Raw genomic sequence first — 19,862 nt, 5'->3', positions numbered from 1 at the left:
TCTAATAATTTCGTAAGCACGTTCCTGGCATATATACATAATCATAATGTATAGTCTTTTAGGGTCAACTTTCAGAAGCAGTCAAATGATTCGATATCTGTAAGAACATTCATAAAAGAGCAATAATGAGAACATAAAAGGCCATAAGAACATCCATGCACGTATCATTACATGGAAGAAGGTTGGAGAAAATGCCAATATTTGCTTTCTCGGGCTGCTTTGAAATGAATAATTTGCAATACTATTTCAGAATCTCATGGGCTCAACTCTCAAGAGCCACCAAGTCAAGTGGGATTCTTTAGTTGTTTGAATCAAGGTATACATGCCGGAATTTAGCCCCAAAATAAATAAATAAATAGCAGTATATGTTGCTAAACAAATACGCATGGTACAAAGTACATCTTGCTAAACAAATACGCAATCAATGTGCCTACTTGTATTTTCATTTATTTCATCTTTAGTATAGAAGAACAAACAAATAAAAAAAATGACATAATCAATCTTATGCAATAATGAAACATTTTGAAATGTATTTACTTCCAGTTGAATTATTCCGTGGATGACCATACAAAATAACCCTTAACATTTACTTCATCACTACAAAAGGATGAAAAATACCATAAATAATTACCTGAAGGAAGAATAGCACATATTCTGCTATTGTTCTATCGTTATGTGGTGGTTCTTGGCTATCCAACCTAACAGCTTCATAATAATTCTTCCAAAATTTAAATGAAAGGAGCAGTCTATCTTTGAGAGCCACAATTTTGCTTACTCAATTGTTAATCGAGTATTCAAAAGGTGATTTTGAATATATCTTATTCTGGTAGTATCCACTTGAGATTTTACGAGTGTTAAACTTGTATCATTTTTTTAAACAACGGCTGTAGAACAAGGTGAAATTATTGTCAGATACAATAGCTAGAGTTGTAAGACTTTCTTTGCCTTATCTTGTAAAGGGACCAAAAAGGACTTTTTTTGTCTTATTTTATGCAAAACTATGATTTTTTTTCATTTTTTTTTATCGAGAATAAGTCAATTTTTGGTTTATTGAGAATAACATTAGCAAATTCGTTTTAAACGAAAATTTATGTATGTGGTTTATTTATTGCAAGAAACAGTTAGAACTTACTTGCATAGGTGACTTGAGAATCTGTTGTATAACTCAAATTTCCTACAGTGGACTTTGGGGCAGTGAACATGATTAGAGTATTTATGAATTAGAGTATTTCCTACAGTAGAAGTATTTATGAATTTCATTAATATATAGAGTTTTCGTGAATCCCTGCCCTGCTGTCTAAAGATTTGATCTCATGGCTAGGAATCGGTTCTTTTTGGAATCTTCTGAAGGAAAATTCAGATAACATATGTTTAATTAAGGCTCAGCTAAGTGAACTGATCTCTGTTCTGTATGTAGTATGATTTCCTTCGTAAAATTTTTCAGATAGTCTCCCTCCAAGTCAAGGAATTAAGCATCAATTTGTGTAAAAGTGACTTGGGAATACCATTATTTAGACCACTGATCAGTTCCGGTCGATTTATCATATATAGTCAATAATGTGTAATTGCGTTGCTTATTATTGTAATTATTTTTATTTTTATTTTTTTTGGTAAGCAAAGTTTTCAATTGTTGAGGTTGACAATGTAAATTCGAACCTGGTAGGCTCATCCTATGGCCTATTGCAATCAGATTCACAGCATGGATGCAATAAGGAGTTAATGGATAGTAACTGGTTTGAGATTATTCCTCCTGGTCAGGTAATATATAGCTTGCTTTTATTTTTGTGCCGAGACATGAAATATAATTGTGCTGTATTTGCATTTGAATAGGCATTAATGTGGGCATGCAATCCTTCATTAATCCAAAGTCATGTACGAAACACTAGCTTGTTAGGAGACGGAAATATTTTTCTTCTTCACGCCTAAGTTTTATGTTACCTATTTGCTATGAATATGTGTTGTTGTGGCCTTTTTTTAATACAAATCTTGTGATGGTTTTGTAGTGAATGAACCAGATTTCAGCCAAGACCATTAAGAATTATAACATTCTTGAGAGGGTACAGATTTTTCAGATGGACTTTGCTCAAAAATTTTAGGATGATTTACGCTTCTTCTTCACAGATGTGATCAACTCTTGAAGAACCATTTTACTCCAATTGATATTGCTAAGATTGGAAACATCTTGCACAACTCGAAGAAAACCGCGCTTAACACTTAGTCCGGTAGTTGGACATAGGATAGCTCCCAACATGTACAAAATAAAACATCTTTTACAATTATCATCACAGCTACCATTACTTGACATCAACCTTGCCTTCAAATTGCTAAGCGTTAAACCAGACTCTTGAAAACCAAGGTCAATTGACAATTTTTTAACATCATCTGCTATGCATCGATTTGTACTCACGTCAACCCCAGTACAACTTAGACCCAAGACTATCTCAACATCTTTTGTAGTTATTGGAATGACCTTTTCATGAACATTCAGTGTACAATTTTTATAATCAAATCTATTTATTAACCATTCACATAAAGCATTATGAATGTTCTTGCACCTAATTTCAAGTAAGCTTCCCATGCCAATTCCCGTGATTAAGGTTCTTTGTTCCGGAACTAGATTTTGTATGATGTCATGTACACCTTGGAGTGATGTTCTGGTTGGAATAGTTAACTGAAAATACGCAGCACAACTATGATTAATCTCTAACATAAGATATTATGGAAACATAGCAATAAGTGATATCTCTAAATTCCATCACCAATGCCATATATTTCAAAGAAAGATTAATAACCTAGTTTAGTAGATTGTATTACAAATTTCTAGAACAATAAGTAATTTTATAATTCATATCTTTACATTACCTTGGCATTGTCATCTCTATTGTTTGCGATGTAGTCAACTTTAGTTTTTTGATGACGCTCTTTGTACATTGATTTCTTTGTAGGGGATAGTGAATTCCACTTAATCCGTAGAACTTTAGCCTACATAAAAAACAATAATAATTATCAACATAGTTCCATATTAATCAATAGACACTACAAGAAAAAAGATTTTCAATGATACTATTGAGGCATTTATACATAATTTCATGTAAGAAAATATTATTGAGACACTTATACTATTCAACACTTTTTTGGTTGTACATGTACATAAAAATGACGAGAAAAGTGTAAAAGTTAGGGCGATCTTGTATGCACACTCAACACAGGATTTTTCCACATATGTGAGTGCTGGGTGTGTTCCGTAGTAAAAGAGGAACTCATGACAATTTCCAACAAAAGAAACTGGCAGGGTGCGCAAAGTATAAAGGAGCAGAGATAGAAGTTGGTTAATCATTTTAACATTGACTAAATAATAGACAATGGTCGGTGCACTGAGTCACCGAGTCAACACAGGACTAAACACAAACAAAGATGTGCAGCTGATATTATATTATAGTACTTCACCTTGGAACATGGGATTTCCCTTTTTGTTTTTATGAATTGTATCATTTTCAAGTGTCCATATATTGTGTAAAATCCATGCTATTAACAAAACTTAACATAGATTGTGTCCATATCATTATTAACAAAACTTAAGCAAGGTACTTTAAATTTATCGTGGAAACTGCAGTTATTAAAGTCCATGGCGATATTTTTAACAACTTCCCCCAAAACCCTGAAATAAAATCTACTTAATCATGTAGTACTATAACTATGGGTACTTGGCCACGAGAAGTCAAGTGATTATATATTTATTATAAGTAGTGCTAAGTCTTTCTGCCTTTCTGTTTACGTTTCATCCATAAATTAATATTATCATATTACCATTGTCAAAAGATTCCATACTACAATTGAATGGTCACTCAAGGAAAAGTAATCACAAGAATATTATCAGCAAATTAAGGAAACATGCGGATACGACAACAATTATTAAACTCTTTATGGGGTGCGTTACCATATTATATCCTAAGCCAATCAATATTAACCTCCTATTGCAATTATGGGGTGCATTACCATGAACGACATCAATTATGCTACATTCTAACCTCAGCGTTCTATTACAAAAAAAAAATCTATCTTTAAAGGAGTTTGTTTTCTTCACCTTGCTTCCAAAAGAAAGAGAATGAAAATAACTTTTAGCAACATAGGAATAAATATTCAGTAAATATGGTGAATATAAAAAAATACCTATAATAGAACATGCCTATGAGAGGGAATAAAATATACAAAAGATCTTACAAGCATAAAATCTCACACCATAATTTACTTACATCATTTATTTGTCGCTCATCCATAATTCACAAATTGTCACCCCAAATAAGTACTAGTGGTGGCGGTGGAGGAAGAGACTTTCGTCTGATGTACTTTCAACATCAGAAAACCAAGCGTTACTAGGGCATAAAGAAATCCAAGCGTTACTAGGGCATCGACCTTTCCTACTCTAACTAAAATTAATGGCTAATAAAAGTCACCTTGGTACTTATCTCTTGAATTCTTAACTGTTTCAAAATTTAATAAAGAATTCTAGCACAACCACAAACACTTTTGAATTCAAAACTACAAAAAAGCCTATCCTTTTTTTTATTTTGGGTTAAAGTTAGCAAAAGTTCTACTTATTTGCACCTTTCCTGTAAAAATTATTTTTTGTTGCAATTTCCTATTTTAGTTATCCATTCGACACTAGTACGGGCATTATTTGGGATTATTTATTTAAATTTTTATTACTTGATTGTGTAATTAGTCTTGTGTGAATTAGAATTTATAGTGGTAAATTAATAAATTAAAAATAGTATTTGGGTCATTGGGGTCGTCCCGCCAACCCGACAACCCGGAATTTTCTGATTCAGGTCAGATATCCTGACCCATTTCAGGTTGGCGTGTCAAGTTCGGGTCAGCCAGTTTTCTCTTATACCTGGGTCTCAACCCGACCCGCCACTCCGATTTGGACCCGATTGTCACCCCTAATTATATTGGTAAAAAAATAACATATTTTACAAATTATTCCAATTTATTTAGAAAATGTTACTAATTTCATTAGAAATTATGAAATGTAATCATGGTTTATTAATTTTTAACTAAATATAAATACTGCATACAAAAGGAAAAGATATTTGACTTTGTTTTACTTTGATTAGAAAAACTTGTGGTAAAAACAACGAAATAGTGACAGGGGTGCAAATTTCAAATCAACAACCAACGTACACTTAATTACGATAATTTTTTAGTTGACCAAACTAATATATGCCATAAAGTAGTATTTGATCATTTATAAATTGGCAATTTTAGCAGTTTATATACAATTCACCTATACAAATTATGATTATTATAAAATGATATTTTTTAATAATTTACATACTATTTGCCAATTAAAAGTAAGTTTGATAAAAAAAATGTGCATATAAACCCATATTGTAAATGATACAAAATATATTTGAATCTCACGAAACTTAATATGTGAGTAAATTTACTATAGTTTTCAAAGATTATGCCACATTAGTACAAATTTAACTTTTATACTTGTGACCTAGAAAATAAATTTATTAGAACACATAACCTTTGTAAATGATACATACATTTATTAAAATGCTTAAAACACATAACATTGATGAATGATACATACAATCATATATTATACATTTACGTTACCAACAATTACTAACTACAGTATAATATTAAGTTTCAATCATTAATAAAAAAATCTTAGCATTATTTTAAATAAACTTCCTAATACTTGTTTCATATAAGTTTCTTTAAGTAAAATAGTAAATTTATGCCACAAACTAGTAAGTCTTGATGATTAACCAAATTTACTATTTTATCAACAGGATTTACTATTAATCCGTGAAAACTTACTATTACTTGAACTAAACTTACTCTCCAAAACGTAAGTTTCGAATATAGAGTAGTAATTTATTTTTTTTTAAAAAGTAACTTTCATTTTTATTTCAATTTGCTTTTTAAGACATAAATAGGATAACACTTGGATGACCATTTTTGATTTTTTTTATTTGCTTTTAGCGATCATTTGATTATTTGCTAGGTCTATCCACCTAAATAGAATAACACTTAAAAATAAGAAAGTAAGTTTTCTGTCTAAAATAATAAGTTAACCGTAATAAATTAGTAACTTTTATACTTCAAAAGGTAAGTTGGAATAAATATTAAACTTACTTTTTAAATAAATAAATTACTACTTTCTATCCCAAACTTACTTTTTAGAAAGTAAGTTTAATTCAAGTAATAGTAAGTTTTTGTACATAAATAGTAACTCTTACTAATAACATGGTAAATTGATTAATAATCAAAACTTACTGATTTATGGGACACATGTGCTATTTTATTTTAAAACATATTTCAAAATAGTATTAGGAAATTTATTTGAAATAACGATAAGATGTTTTATTAATGATTAATTCTTAGTACCTTAGTTAGTAAGTACTCATAATATACCTGTATAATACATGATTATAGGTATAATTTAAAAAAATTATTTATATATTTTAAAATACTATGAAAAATAGTTTGACTTTTCACATAATCTTGTGAAATATGTAATAAAATTTTGTTGTATTATAAGCCTTTAATCATTTTCAATTTTTGAAAAATTTGAAAGTTCGAATAACAATAACAACAAATCTTCCTAGTTATATATAGAATATTACTTGATTATATATCAAAATTTTTGTAATTTAACACCTATGAATATAATAAGATGATAAAGTTTTAATAAATTTACATCTGAGACACAAGAAATAATAAGAGTAAAAGCCTAAACAAAATGAGAAATAATATAATAATAAAAATGACAAAATTAGTATAACAATTAATATAAGAAAATCTGTATGATCTGGATTAAATCCCTTGGGAGATTGTTCATAAGAATAGGATCCAATAATTATAAATGAAAATCACATGCATGTATAATCTATTGTGTAATTTAAATTAAATTTAGTTCACCTATAAAATGGTCCTAAAATAATTAGTACACTATGATATATGTTATTTTAACAACAAATTTTTTTTACTAAAAGTCTGAAATATCCATTACATCCATTACATATGTATGAGGGACATTTTACCATATTTGTATCTCACATCTAATCATGAAAGTTAATTTGAGAAAAACTATTTTTGACAATAGAATTATTTTAAATTTAACCAACAAGTTGAGATTTTTTAAACAATAAAAGTGAAATATTTTGGGAACTTAGTTGTTTATTTTCCCATAATTAAAAATTTAAAATATGACAAATTATTCTTACATATTTCATAAGGTCATATGCAAAAAAAAAAAGTTTTCATGGTATATTTAAAATGCTTCAAACATATAACATTTATAAATGATACGTACAATTGTAAGTTTCTTTAAGTAAAATAGTAAATTTATGCCACAAACTATTAAGTTTTGATGATTTACCAAATTTACTATTCTATCAACAATATTTACTATTAATCTATAAAAATTTACTATTACTTGAACTAAAATTACTCTCCAAAAACTAAGTTTCAGATATAGAGTAGTATTTACTTCAAAAACAAAAAGTTAGTTCCATATTTATTTAAGTTTACTTTTTGAGACATAAAAATTACTAATATATCGAGTTAACTTACTATTTTTTATGCAAAACTTACTAACCAAAATTTTAGGTACTATTTCATTTAGATGACCAGTACAACAGGTAATCAAATGGTCGCTAAAAGTATTTTTACCTGTTATATCAGGTAAAAATAGATTCGTTACCATAACTATCGTTACTTCAGACTTTTCCTATATATATATTGTTGCAACTACCAATAGGCTTAAATATCCAAACATTTTACAAGACAACTACCAATTGACATAACTACCAAGATAACTGTCAATTCATTAAAAAAAAATCATAAAAATTAATTTATTCTTAAATTGCACACACACGAGTGTGCCTTTAGCACGAGTACACATAAAACCTGGGCAATAGGAATATATGTAGAGTTTCGGTATACATTTACCCCTAAGTTTTAGTCCCTTATATGTTATTAGCAATGTTTTAAACTCGGACCGGAAATTGAACCGGAAAACCTTCCGGCTCACAGTTCGATCGGTTCAATCGGTTCGATTCGATTCAAAGGTTTAATATTTTTTTATTCATTTTAGTATTAAGAATTTTGAGTACAAAAAATATTTATTTTAGAAAATTAATACTTAATAAAAATCGGTTGAACCTCCCGATTTTTATCCGTTCAACCGGTTCTTGATCGGTTTAATTAATTTTGGGGGTTTTTAATTGAACCGGACCAGAGGCATGGCTGGTTCGCAGTTCAACCGGCCGGTCCGGTCCGGTTTTCAAAAACATTGGTTATTAGTGAAGACTTCTAACAAAACCTCATGCACTCCTATGTTGAATATGTTCTGGAAGTTCTTTCAGTTCTTTTCTTGGCTCTTAACTAAGCTTTTCAACTACATATATTGCTCATTGTTTTTGCTTTTCAGTTGATCGACAAAAATGGCTAGTAGGACACCAAGGGAGCACGTAGCAGAGATACGGAGGGCAAAGTTTCTTTATTGGAGGAGAACCCAACCCACTGACCGAGGATCTTCATCAGGCCGTCAAGAATCTGTCCGCTGAGCTCTATGCCAATGATATTCATTTTCTCATGGAATTTATTCATGTTTTTGACTAACTTTCACTTTGGTACCGCCTTGTTTCATCCTAGTACAAACATGCTAAATCACCAAGAACGATTATATTATCCTGGATAAGAGAAGAGTTCTAGAGTTCTGTGCTTAAATAGTTCAATCATTACGGTTTTTGGTTCAAGGTGAATGAGATGAACACAAATGCTATTGAACTAGGAGCAAATAGAAAATTTAAAATTTAAAATTTAATTTGATTCAAATTTGATGCATCCAAATTTGACAGTACATACATGATATATATATATATATATATATGCATACACTTTTAGTTGATAGTATATACATTATCTCTGTAAAAACTTATCATGATTAGATGTATGACACCTCTAAAAAAATTAAATTTTAAAATTTAATTTAAATTAATTATGACGCATCCAAATTTGACAGCATATACACGATATATAAGCATACACTTGTAATTTAAGGCCAAAGCTTTATTAACAAGAAGGTTTTTCTTGCACAAATAATCTTGCTTGGATTGTGATTTTCACAAAAAATTGTTACATTTTTTATAATTATCTTTTTATCTAACATTTACTAAATCGCTATATTACATTTTTTCTATTCAAATTCTTAAAAATAACAATCCAAATGACAACGGAGAGCAAAGCCTTAGAAAGAGTTGATTGACTCGTAAGACCGTCCGCTTTCTTCTTCTTTTCCGACCATGTACCACATGTCTTTTTGAAAACATGAACGTGAATAGAGAGCTAAAGACTTGAAGAGTCAAGGACGGACTCTTCGTAGACTCTCCACTTTCTTCTTCTTTTCTCACTCCAAAAAGGAAGACGTACTATTATTTAAAGAAGACATGAATACAGACCTAAGACTTAAGAGTTAAGGACTGACTCTTAATAGACTCTTCACTTTCTTTTTCTTTTCTAACTCCAAAAACGAAGAGGTAATATTGCAGTCCGAGAGAGTAGAAGAAAAAGCGAAGATTTTCCGCGCTACTACTGGCGGAGAAGACGGTGGTGAAGTAGGAAGAAAAGGAGAGAAAAAAAGGCGGGTTTGAAGGTCAAAAAATTTTCTGGGTTTTTGTTGGAGTTGTTAGTAAAGACTTCTAATACAAAAGCTCATGCATGTCTCTTCCAATCATAATTCAACTACATAATTTGATCGTTGTTTTAGCTTTTCAGGTGATTGTCGATCGACTGTAAAAATGGCTAGTAGGACACCAAGGGAGCACATAGAAGAGATACGGAGGACAAAGTTTTCTATTGGAGGAGAACCCAACCCACTCACTGAGGATCTTCATCAGGCTGTAAAGAATCTGTCTGCTGAGCTTTATGCCAAAGATATTCATTTTCTCATGGAACTCATTCAGGTTTTTGACTAACTTTGACTTCGATACAGTTTTTTTTTTCATTTCTTCTTTTGTTTTCAAATGGATTCTTATAATATGTTTGTACCACAAAGATTAAAGAATTGAATGTAAAGTTGTCCTAATTGCAAAACAATATAGACGACCCACTTGTAAACTTGTCTTGTAGACAAGTTTACTTCTTGTTTTTTGGAAACAGAAAATACATTCAACCATTAATTGGTTGGACACATAATTCAAATTGCTTTAAATGGTAGAGATAAATTGAACGGATGATAGAGCAATAAGTTGAATTTGCAGAATGCAGAGGATAATGTGTATGAAGAAGGAGTAGAGCCATCCCTGGAGTTTGTTATAACCTCGAAGGACATAACAGCTACTGGAGCATCAGCTACACTCTTGATATTCAACAATGAGAAAGGTTTTTCCCCAAAGAACATTGAATCAATTTGTAGTGTTGGCCGCTCCACCAAGAAAGGGAACCGTAAAAGTGGTTACATTGGCGAGAAAGGTAAACTTAACTTCAGTAGTTTCATGCTGACATCTGTAGAATTCAATTGATTCAAATTGTTTACTAGTTTGCTGTTACAGTTGTGTTGTTTATTTCACTTCAGCTAATGTTTGTCATGAAGACTGGCAACGTGATTATTTCAGTCAAATTGATTTGTGTTAATGTTAAGTTTCACTAGATTTCCAAGAACGATTATATTATCCTTGACCATTAGGCAATCTGGATAAGAGAAAATTACTAGGCTCAGAGATCAAGTACTTAGATAGTTCAAAGCAAATAGATAATTTTGATCAATCATGAAAGCTCTCTGGTTCGTTTACCATCCAATTGATGAAAATTAATCTAAGGAATATACAGACTAGGTCATGATCAATTTGAAATTCGAGCCTGTTTCCAAATATTTTTCTAACGTTATCTTGATATCCTTCTTTTTCGCATAGTTCACATTCAGATTTTACTTTAGGGGAAGTCGCTTAATTTAGTTCCATGAACTTTAATCCAAGTCTTTAGGCTTGACGCCCTTGTAAATCTGGCTGCAGATAAAAATACTGTAAATATTGTAGAAATTCTTCTATCATAATTCTTAAGTTGTTTGATTTGCATTATCTTTTTATTTTATTTTATTTTATATATGTATTTGTTGTCACTGAAGTAGTATGGTTTAAAACTTCTGTCAGGGATTGGCTTCAAGAGTGTATTTCTGATCACCGCACAACCCTACATATTCAGCAACGGTTACCAAATACGATTTAGTGAAGACCCTTGCGTGCACTGTAATGTTGGCTATGTTGTCCCAGAATGGGTTGACGAAAATCCTTCTCTTCCTGTCCTACGACAAATATATGGCTCTCCAACTAATCTCCCAACGACAGTGATTGTGCTGCCTCTTAAGCCTGACAAGGTGGAACCTGTAAAGCGGCAGCTTTCAAGCATTCATCCAGAAGTTCTTCTGTTTCTTTCAAAGATAAAGAAGCTGTCTGTCAGGGAAGACAACAAGGATCCGACGCGCAATACTGTCAGTGCCATTTCTATTTCAAGTGAAACCGATTTTGTCACAAGGAAGAACATTGATGCCCAATCTTATATGCTCCACCTTTCTGCAGCTGAGAAAGGTGATGCTGTTGCAGAATGTAGTTACTATATATGGAAGCAGAGGTTTCCTGTCATAGAGGAGTGTAGAGTAGAAAGAAGAATGGATGTAGATGATTTGGTTATTATGTTGGCTTTACCGATTGGCGAGCGTATTCACAGAGGAACTAGCTCTCCGGGGATCTATGCTTTCCTTCCTACAGAGATGGTCACAAATTTCCCATTCATAATACAGGCGGATTTTGTTCTATCATCTTCCAGGGAAAGCATCCGTTTGGATAATGCTTGGAACCAAGGGATTCTTAACTGTGTGCCTTCAGCTTTTGTTAATGCATTCACTTCTCTTGTAAAATCAAGTGAAAATGCCCCAGTTTCTAGTTTGCCTCCTATGTTCATATTTTTACCCGTAAATGCTTCTCCATTTACGAATCTTAATTCCGTGAGAGCCAGTATTCAAAAGAAGTTGATGGATGAAAATATTATCCCATGCGAGTTGTACTCAGAACAGAAGATTTTCCAGAAACCAGGTGAAGTGAGCAGGCTTATGCCTGCTTTCTGGGAATTGTTAAGAAAGGGAAAGAAGCAAGGAGTGAGCTTGTCCAATATTTCAACTCATGGAAGACACATTTTATGTTCTTCATTTGATGAAAAGAAGTACGATGAAGTATTAACTTTTCTGGGATTGAAATATGTAGATGATGAATGGTATGCTAAATGTATAGGAAGTTCTAATTTTGTATCGGGAGTGTCAGAGGATCTTTACTTGGATTTTCTCTTGTTCCTTGCTGAGAATTGGGGCTCCTTTGCAAGTACAAGTTTCACGAATATTCCACTTCTCAAGTATGTTCGTGGTGATGGAGTTGTGTGCTTGTGCAGCATCAATTACTCATTAGGCCATCCTTCCATGTTGCTACTGTCTAGTGAGTCCCGTCATATCTCTTGGCTGATTGATTGGAGCAAGGAATTCCGATGTGCAGGAAATAAATTTTTCTTGCCGAAATCCATGCAAGATTTAATTTGGTCCTATTGTATGGGGAAAACAATATTAGATTGGCTTGTAAATCAAGTCAAAGTTGGTTCTGTAAATGTGAACGACTATGCAAGTCTCCTCAGTAAGTCACTTAATGGAAACCCAAACTCTGTTGTCATCTATGCCCACTTCCTTTACCACTCTTTGGGAAGAAATTTTTTATCGAAAGGAGAAGTTGATCGACTTTGTTTTTCAATGCCACTAGTTGATAATTATGGGCAAGTGACCACTGGCATTGGAAGCATTCTTGTCCCAGCAAAGGGAAGCAGATGGTTACAACTGATTGGTTCAAATCCATGGAGAAAAGAAGGCTACATTGAGCTAGGAGAGGAATATTTGCATCCAGGCTATCATGCTGGTCTTTACAGCTCTGAAAAGGAGTTTGCAGAATTTCTTAATGTTCATCTTGGAGCATCAGATATACCTGATATACCTCCTCCAGATGCTGCAATTCCTAGTGTTTATTCCATGCTTACCAAGCAAAATGCATTCTTGCTACTGGATTGGGTTCATACTTTGCAAAGGAAGCAGATTAACATCCCAGCTGAGTTCTTGACAAGCATGAAGGAGGGTAATTGGGTAAGAGTTTCTTTGGGTGGCAGTGCTGGATGTGGACCTCCATCACAATCATTCTTGCTTTCGGCATCATCAGCGAGTAATCTGCAAAATGCACCAATCTTAGTTGATATTCCAATAATTGATCAGAAATTCTATGGTGATAGGATTAATAACTATGTGGGAGAGTTGAGGATACTCGGTGTCAAGTTTGAATTTCAAGAAGCCTGTCAATATATTGGCAACCATCTTATGTCCCGAGTAGCTGCATCAAATTTAACCAGAGCCGAGGTTCTTTCAATACTAAAGTTCATCGAGTTTTTGGGTGATAGAATGCTTCCTGTTGACAATTTCTTTGCCAGTATTAAAGGAAAAAGATGGCTGCGGACTTCCCAAGGCTACAAGAAGCCTGAAGAGTCTGTCCTCTTCAATGAGGACTGGAAAGCTGCATCGAAGACCAGTAACATTCCATTCCTTGATCAGGATTTCTACGGGAAGGAGATTCTTTCTTTCAAACCAGAACTGAAGCTACTTGGTGTGGTTTGTTGCTTCAATAAATGTTACATGGATGTATACATTGACAACTTCAAGGCTCCAGCAGCCTGGAACTCACTTTCTGCTGAAGCTTTTCTTTTCATTCTCGAATGTTTAGGAATGTGGAATTCGTCTGAAAAACTTGTGGCGGCACTTAAGCATAACAAATGTTTGAAGACAAACATGGGATTCAAATCTCCAGCTGAATGTTACTTGTTTGATCCTCAATGGGGTTTTCTTCTGCAGGTTTTTAATAGTTTTCCTATTATCGATGAAACTTTCTACAGGAGCAGAATCTCGTCTTTCAAAATGGAGTTAAACATGATAGGGGTGCACGTTCAATTTGAAGAAGCAGCTGGGGCATTTGCGAAGTTCTTTAAGCAGCAGGCATCACTGCGCTCGATAAGCAAGGATACTGTGCTTTCCCTTTTATCGTGCTATAGAAAACTAAATGCACCTGGTGTCCTGTTTCCTTCTGATGTGAAGAAATGCTTCAATGAAGAAAAATGGTTGAGGACTAAACACGGTGATTATAGATCCCCAAAAGATTGTATCCTATATGGAACAGACTGGGAACCAATTTCTGAAATTGCTGTTTTGCCTTTTATTGATGACCTCGGTTATCACTCCAGAAAGGCCATTCATAAGTATAAATTTGAGCTCCAAGAACTAGGAGTGGTGGTTGAACTGAGGAATGGTGCAAAATTTGTAACTGCTGGGCTTCGATTACCTGATGATCCAAGCAGCATAACACCTGCAGCTGCATATTCATTGTTGGAGTGCCTAAAGAATTTACAGAGAGAGCCGAATGAGCGTGTACTTGATGCCTTTGCATGTAAAGTTGACGAAAGATGGTTAAAGACAACTGCAGGCTACAGATATTCAAAGGAGTGCTTGTTGTTTGGTTCTGAATGGAAATCTATCTTACAGCAGGAAGATGGCCCATTCATTGATGAAAACTTCTATGGCTCCAATATTGCGTCTTACAAAAAGCAGCTCTGTGCATTGGGTGTTATTACTGATATCAACAGTGGGTGCCCATTGATGGCCAATTTTCTTGATTTTCATACAGAGTTTAAGGCCATCACTCGAATCTATGAATACCTGTACAGATTCGACTGGAAGCCAAGCGATGAAGGAAGCAAGAGGATATGGATTCCTAGTGACAATAGCACTGGAGAATGGGTGAGCCCTGAAAAGTGTGTTCTTCACGACACACTAGGCCTCTTTGGTTCTCAGTTGTATGTCTTGGAGAAGCACTATCAAAAGGATATTCTGAGCTTTTTCAGCAGTGCTTTTGGAGTTAAAGCTAATCCTTCCCTTGATGATTACTGCAAGTTGTGGAAGATATGGGTAGACAGCAACCGCGAATTATCAAATGCTGATTGTTGTGCTTTTTGGGGCTTTGTTATAAAGCACTGGAATTCACGGACTAAGGAACTTCTGTCAGAAGAGTTGTCCAAAATCCCTGTTTTCACAGGTTCTGATAGTACTTTATTGTTTGACAAACACGAAGTTTTTATTGCAGATGATCTGTTTCTGAAAGATCATTTTGGGCAGCTATCTTCTTGTCCTCTATTTGTCTGGTTTCCTCAGCCAAGCTTGCAATATTTGCCCAGGGGAAAGTTGCTCGAGATATATGCCCAAATTGGTGTGCGCACTCTCTCTGAATCTGTTGAAAAGAAGTTGCTTTCATTGCATGGATTTCATTTCGAGCAAGTCAATCCCAAGGAAATCTTTATTGGCAGAGGACTCTCCAAACTAATCCTTGGCTTTCTTGCTAGTCCTTCACTTGGACTCGAAGCAGAGAAAAGACATGAAGCTCTTAAATGCCTCTTGAATATCACTGTTCTTGTGACACCTGAGCCTATCAATGTGGGTTACAAGTTATTGCTTTCTTCTGGGGAGTTCCTGTATGTGGAAGCAAGCCGAATGATGCGCTGGGAGAGCGAAGATTCAAAGTTCTTTCTGCAAAAGTTTGACAAATCAGGCAGTCGCAGAAAGATGCTCGAGTACGCTACACATTTTGCTGAAGTTCTTTCTGAGGGAATTTTTCAGGGATTTTGGGAAAAAGAAGATCATATCTATCAGCTGGCAGAATTGATCAAGTTAGGTTTCATGATGGAGTTTGATGAGGCAGCCATTGATTTCTTGATGAAGACCAAGAACTTGGAGATATTCTTGGAGGACGAAGAGTTCCTCTCATCTGCTTTTTCACGTCACTAGGTAAAGTTTGAACCTCTGTACTAGTTCCAAGGTTTTTATTTCCTTAACTAACCAAAGTGTTCAAGCTGATATATTCTTGTATCAATGTGAAACTCCTGTTGCATTATCTGAATTCCTCTCCCAGTTCCCATCTACCCCCCGCCCCCAAAAAAAAAAAAATTTGCTCTTTGGAATCTATGAAGCCTATGGCCTGTCACAAACAAAAAGAGGAAACAAGTGAATTTTATGAATTTTACCTTCCCATCTTTTTCCTTAATGGGAATTCAACTAAAACCACTGCTACATGACTGAGAAACACCTGATTTGTACTTGTATAAATGTCTTGTTGGAGAGATCACCATGTATGTTTGAACATTGGGGATCAGTTTTCAAAAAATCAGATCGTGACTTCTTTTTGTTTCCTTCTACATTGTTCATAGGAATAGATTTCAATGAATGATGAATAGATTTCCTGAGACCGTCTTTCCTTTAAATGATTTGTTGATTGTCTTTCCTACGGCCTCTTTTTTACAGGTACAATCACTTCAAGGTCTTGACTTCTGATATGGCCCTGGATTGATATGCAAGGAACTGTTGGCGACTCCCTATATTATCCATGTTATTAATCATCTTTATTTTCGTACTGCTATATATGATAGGTTTGTAAGTGAAAAGCAACCTGAAAACTATGCTGTTCTGGTTTAGAAAATTGTTGAAGCATTTTTCGTTCATGATCAATATATTGTCAAGGATGCATGGCTACTCACTGGAAATCTTAAGCCTATTAGTTTGCAACACTCGCACATGAAATCAAGTCCTTTAGGTATATTTCGTTTCTAATAGGATGGTAGTTTTGAGTTGCTGTTGTTTTTATTCAGGGTGGGTCAATTCTGTTTCATCCTAAATATGAATTTAACCAAGTTTGCCCCTTGAAATGATGATGATTTCCAGAAATAGCCGAACTCTTGGGATCCTTACACCAAAATATGTAAAACTCTCATCCCAAGCATCCAAAGAATTGTTGCCCATGACTTTAATTGGTAACTGGCAATTGCTTTCAGATTTCAATAGGCCAAGTTTTTTTTTTCTTTGTTTAGTAGTCAAAAAGAATGAAAAAAATCCACAAAAGATCACGTAATTAAGCCACCCTTTGCCACAAATCCACCACCATTTACCTCTTTTTTCTTTTTAGCAGGGTAGGGATGCTTTTAAAGAAATGGGGAGAGTACAGGAAGATTAGAATCGAAAATCTCTAATTCCTAGAATCACAATTTTAGCCACTAAATTAAAGTCTCATTAGGAGAATTAAGAAAAAGAAAAGAAGAGACACCCTTCATTTATATCAATATCAGTCCTCTGAGCTTTTAGAATAATGTAAAACATGTCAAATCCTATTAATACAAATCCTCAATTCCACCAAAAACAAAAGTGGAAGCCTGTGCACGTCTACAAAATATCAAGCAATAAAATTACATACATACTTTTTTTTTCTTTTCGTGTATAAATAAGAAGGTCATAGCCACAAAAAAAAAAAATAGAGAGAAGGTAATAGCCACTGCATTTAAGTGGATATTTTAGGGAAAAATTACACAAAGAAAAAAATAAAAGTGATATATAAACACACTAGTACAATATTTCTGGCTGATGGAGGTGCTGCTCCGGCTCAAAAATTGACCTCCCCACTTTCTCGCTAGAGCTAGAGAAGAAAACTTAATAAATCAAACGCCAAGGCTCTTCATATTCTTGTTGGAGTAAATAGCACTAACCTCCCTTGAGAATTATCAAGATAATTACAGAGGACTTGTACTCTAAAATTTATTTATGTTGCAACTACATTAAATTCTCTCGTTTAAAGTTGTATGTCAAGTTAAATAAACTTTTCATAGTCAGGAATATGGTCAAAAGTTTATATGAATTTTCGAACTACTTTGTTAAGAGTAATGGAGAAAACATATTTACAAAATAGTAAAAGAAGAGCCATTTTCTGACCAAAAAAAATATCAAACGAGAGTTAATGTAATTCGATAAAATTAAGAAAGGAGGTTTGTGCTGTCAAGATAATTCCAAGAAGAGGTTAGTGTAATTTACCAATCTTTTCCCAGTTAGAAAAATCATGCTTGAGCTTTTGCAGGGAGCAAGTGGGTTCGGTCGTGATGGGAGTTGGATGACATGCATGCTCGGACATTGAACATATTCTTTGCTTGTTTACCAGTTGGTAAAACCTTCTTGAAACTCCTCCTTTTCTTCCCTTTCTTCGATTCCTCAGCCACGGGCAGTTGCTGTAGGACAACGGGAGAAATGAAAAACATATACAATTGTATTGACTCAAAAATATATGTTTTGTTTTAGCAAAGAAGAAAGAAATTAGTTTTGATGCGTGCTTATACCAAAATATAGTTTCATGATCTACATGTAAAGCAATCTAATTAATTTTCAGACAAGAGTACATGTACCGATAAGAGTTATCAACACCTTATCAAATTCTGATCCTATTTCACATTGACAATTGATTGTTCTTTGATAATGGTCTATGAGACTCAGAGGAGGTGTGACTAGAGTTAACATTGTAAGTTTCGAATTATTCATCTAAATGGCAATACATTGTTAAAGAATTCATAGTCATAAATACGAAGAATCTATTATAGTTGATCTCAGGTCACAAGGAAGGAAAAAAATCTTCATAAGCTGCATGGCTACATGCCAAAATGAAGAATACCTTTGACGGGACGGAATCATCATCAGTTGGAGCCACATCTGTTAAATGATCATCCACTCCTGCATTGCAGTTTTCTAGTTACTCTAATTTTACGGACTATTTTGAAATATCAAAACGGAATGATCAGAATTCGCAAGACAAATGTATTCATGGCTAACCTTCATCTTTGTTGTCTTTTGTTTTATCTACAAAGTACACTCTGAAACTTGGTGAGCCTGGAAAGAAGAGATCATCCTCATGATTTCTGATCATTCTTCCATCATCATCAACGTCGTCGTCGTCGTCGTGATCATCATCCTCATGATCTTCGACCTCTCCCACATTTTTAACATCTCCATCCATGACACGTTCAACCTTGGCCTCATCTTTGGCCAATGGTTCAATTGATCTTCCTTCATTTTCTTCCAAATTACCCTTTTCTCTTGAGATATCCTCCTCAGAACATACATCTTTCTTGCCGGCGTCCTCTTTTTCGGAGTCTTCTTTCGTCAGTCTGTCTGGTGATCCCCCTTTTGAGCCCTCAGACGTGACACAGCTACCGGTTTCATCAGGTAAAAATGAGTCTTTCCCGGTCTTGTTAGATAAATCCTGTTTTGTTGAACCACTTTGATCTTCTTCCTTATCTGCCAACAGCAATTCTTTCTTCGAAGGCGTAGTGCCTTTAAATGCCTGGGAATGTCTTCGTTTCTTGAATTCCTCAAACCGGTGGAGGAAGAGAGGCCGTGCCTTAACCGGCGTAACAGCGCCATTGTCACCCAATGTTGAAGCACCACAGCCCATTATTTTGTTTTAGGTGTCTTGTAGGGGATCATAGGAGCCAAAATGAAGGGCAAAAAACTAAGGAAGATGGATGTATAGAAGACAAAAAATGTGTAATGAGAGAAATGAGAGAAGGGATCCAATAGTTTTGACTTGGAAATAAACCTTAAGTTTAGAGGCCCTGCGCCTTTTGAGGATGAAAATTTTAGTTGCTAAATCTTGGGATGGGAAATGGTGAGAATTCCCAAAGACGAAGCAGCCTCTACTTGAAGATTGAATCGTCGTCTCTTATATTGCAGTTATAATGGATTATATTATTAGCTGTCCTTATGGATATACTTGTAATTTAAATTCACTTGCTTTTTTACACTTGGGAGGTTAAGAAAGAGCAGGAATCCCATCTTGTTTCAAGGGTAAATTAATCTCGCTATCTCTACGTTAAGAAGAAAAGACTCTTTGTGGTTATCAAGAAAATATATT

At 34.0% G+C, this 19,862-nt stretch overlaps 1 protein-coding gene across 2 annotated transcripts; it reads left to right on the top strand.

Moving 5' to 3' along the window:
• The first annotated feature begins 9,506 nt into the window (after positions 1 to 9,506).
• LOC113768646 lies at positions 9,507 to 16,673 on the top strand. Of its 2 annotated transcripts, none has more exons than XM_027313085.1 (5): positions 9,507 to 9,676; positions 9,799 to 9,986; positions 10,284 to 10,494; positions 11,172 to 15,928; positions 16,442 to 16,673. In XM_027313085.1, exons 2-4 carry the CDS (start codon positions 9,822 to 9,824, stop codon positions 15,926 to 15,928), a joined length of 5,133 nt encoding a protein of 1,710 aa, XP_027168886.1. In that variant the 5' UTR covers positions 9,507 to 9,676; positions 9,799 to 9,821; the 3' UTR covers positions 16,442 to 16,673. The 2 variants fall into 2 exon arrangements, with proteins under 2 accessions (XP_027168886.1, XP_027168888.1); XM_027313087.1 differs by having other exon boundaries at positions 9,791 to 9,986.
• Positions 16,674 to 19,862: the final 3,189 nt, after the last annotated feature.

This window comes from Coffea eugenioides, chromosome 4, assembly GCF_003713205.1.
Source record: "Coffea eugenioides isolate CCC68of chromosome 4, Ceug_1.0, whole genome shotgun sequence".
NCBI classification, from domain to species: Eukaryota; Viridiplantae; Streptophyta; class Magnoliopsida; order Gentianales; family Rubiaceae; genus Coffea; species Coffea eugenioides.
Note: the sequence above shows the minus strand (reverse complement) of the source record. Positions and strands in the feature narration are given on the sequence as shown.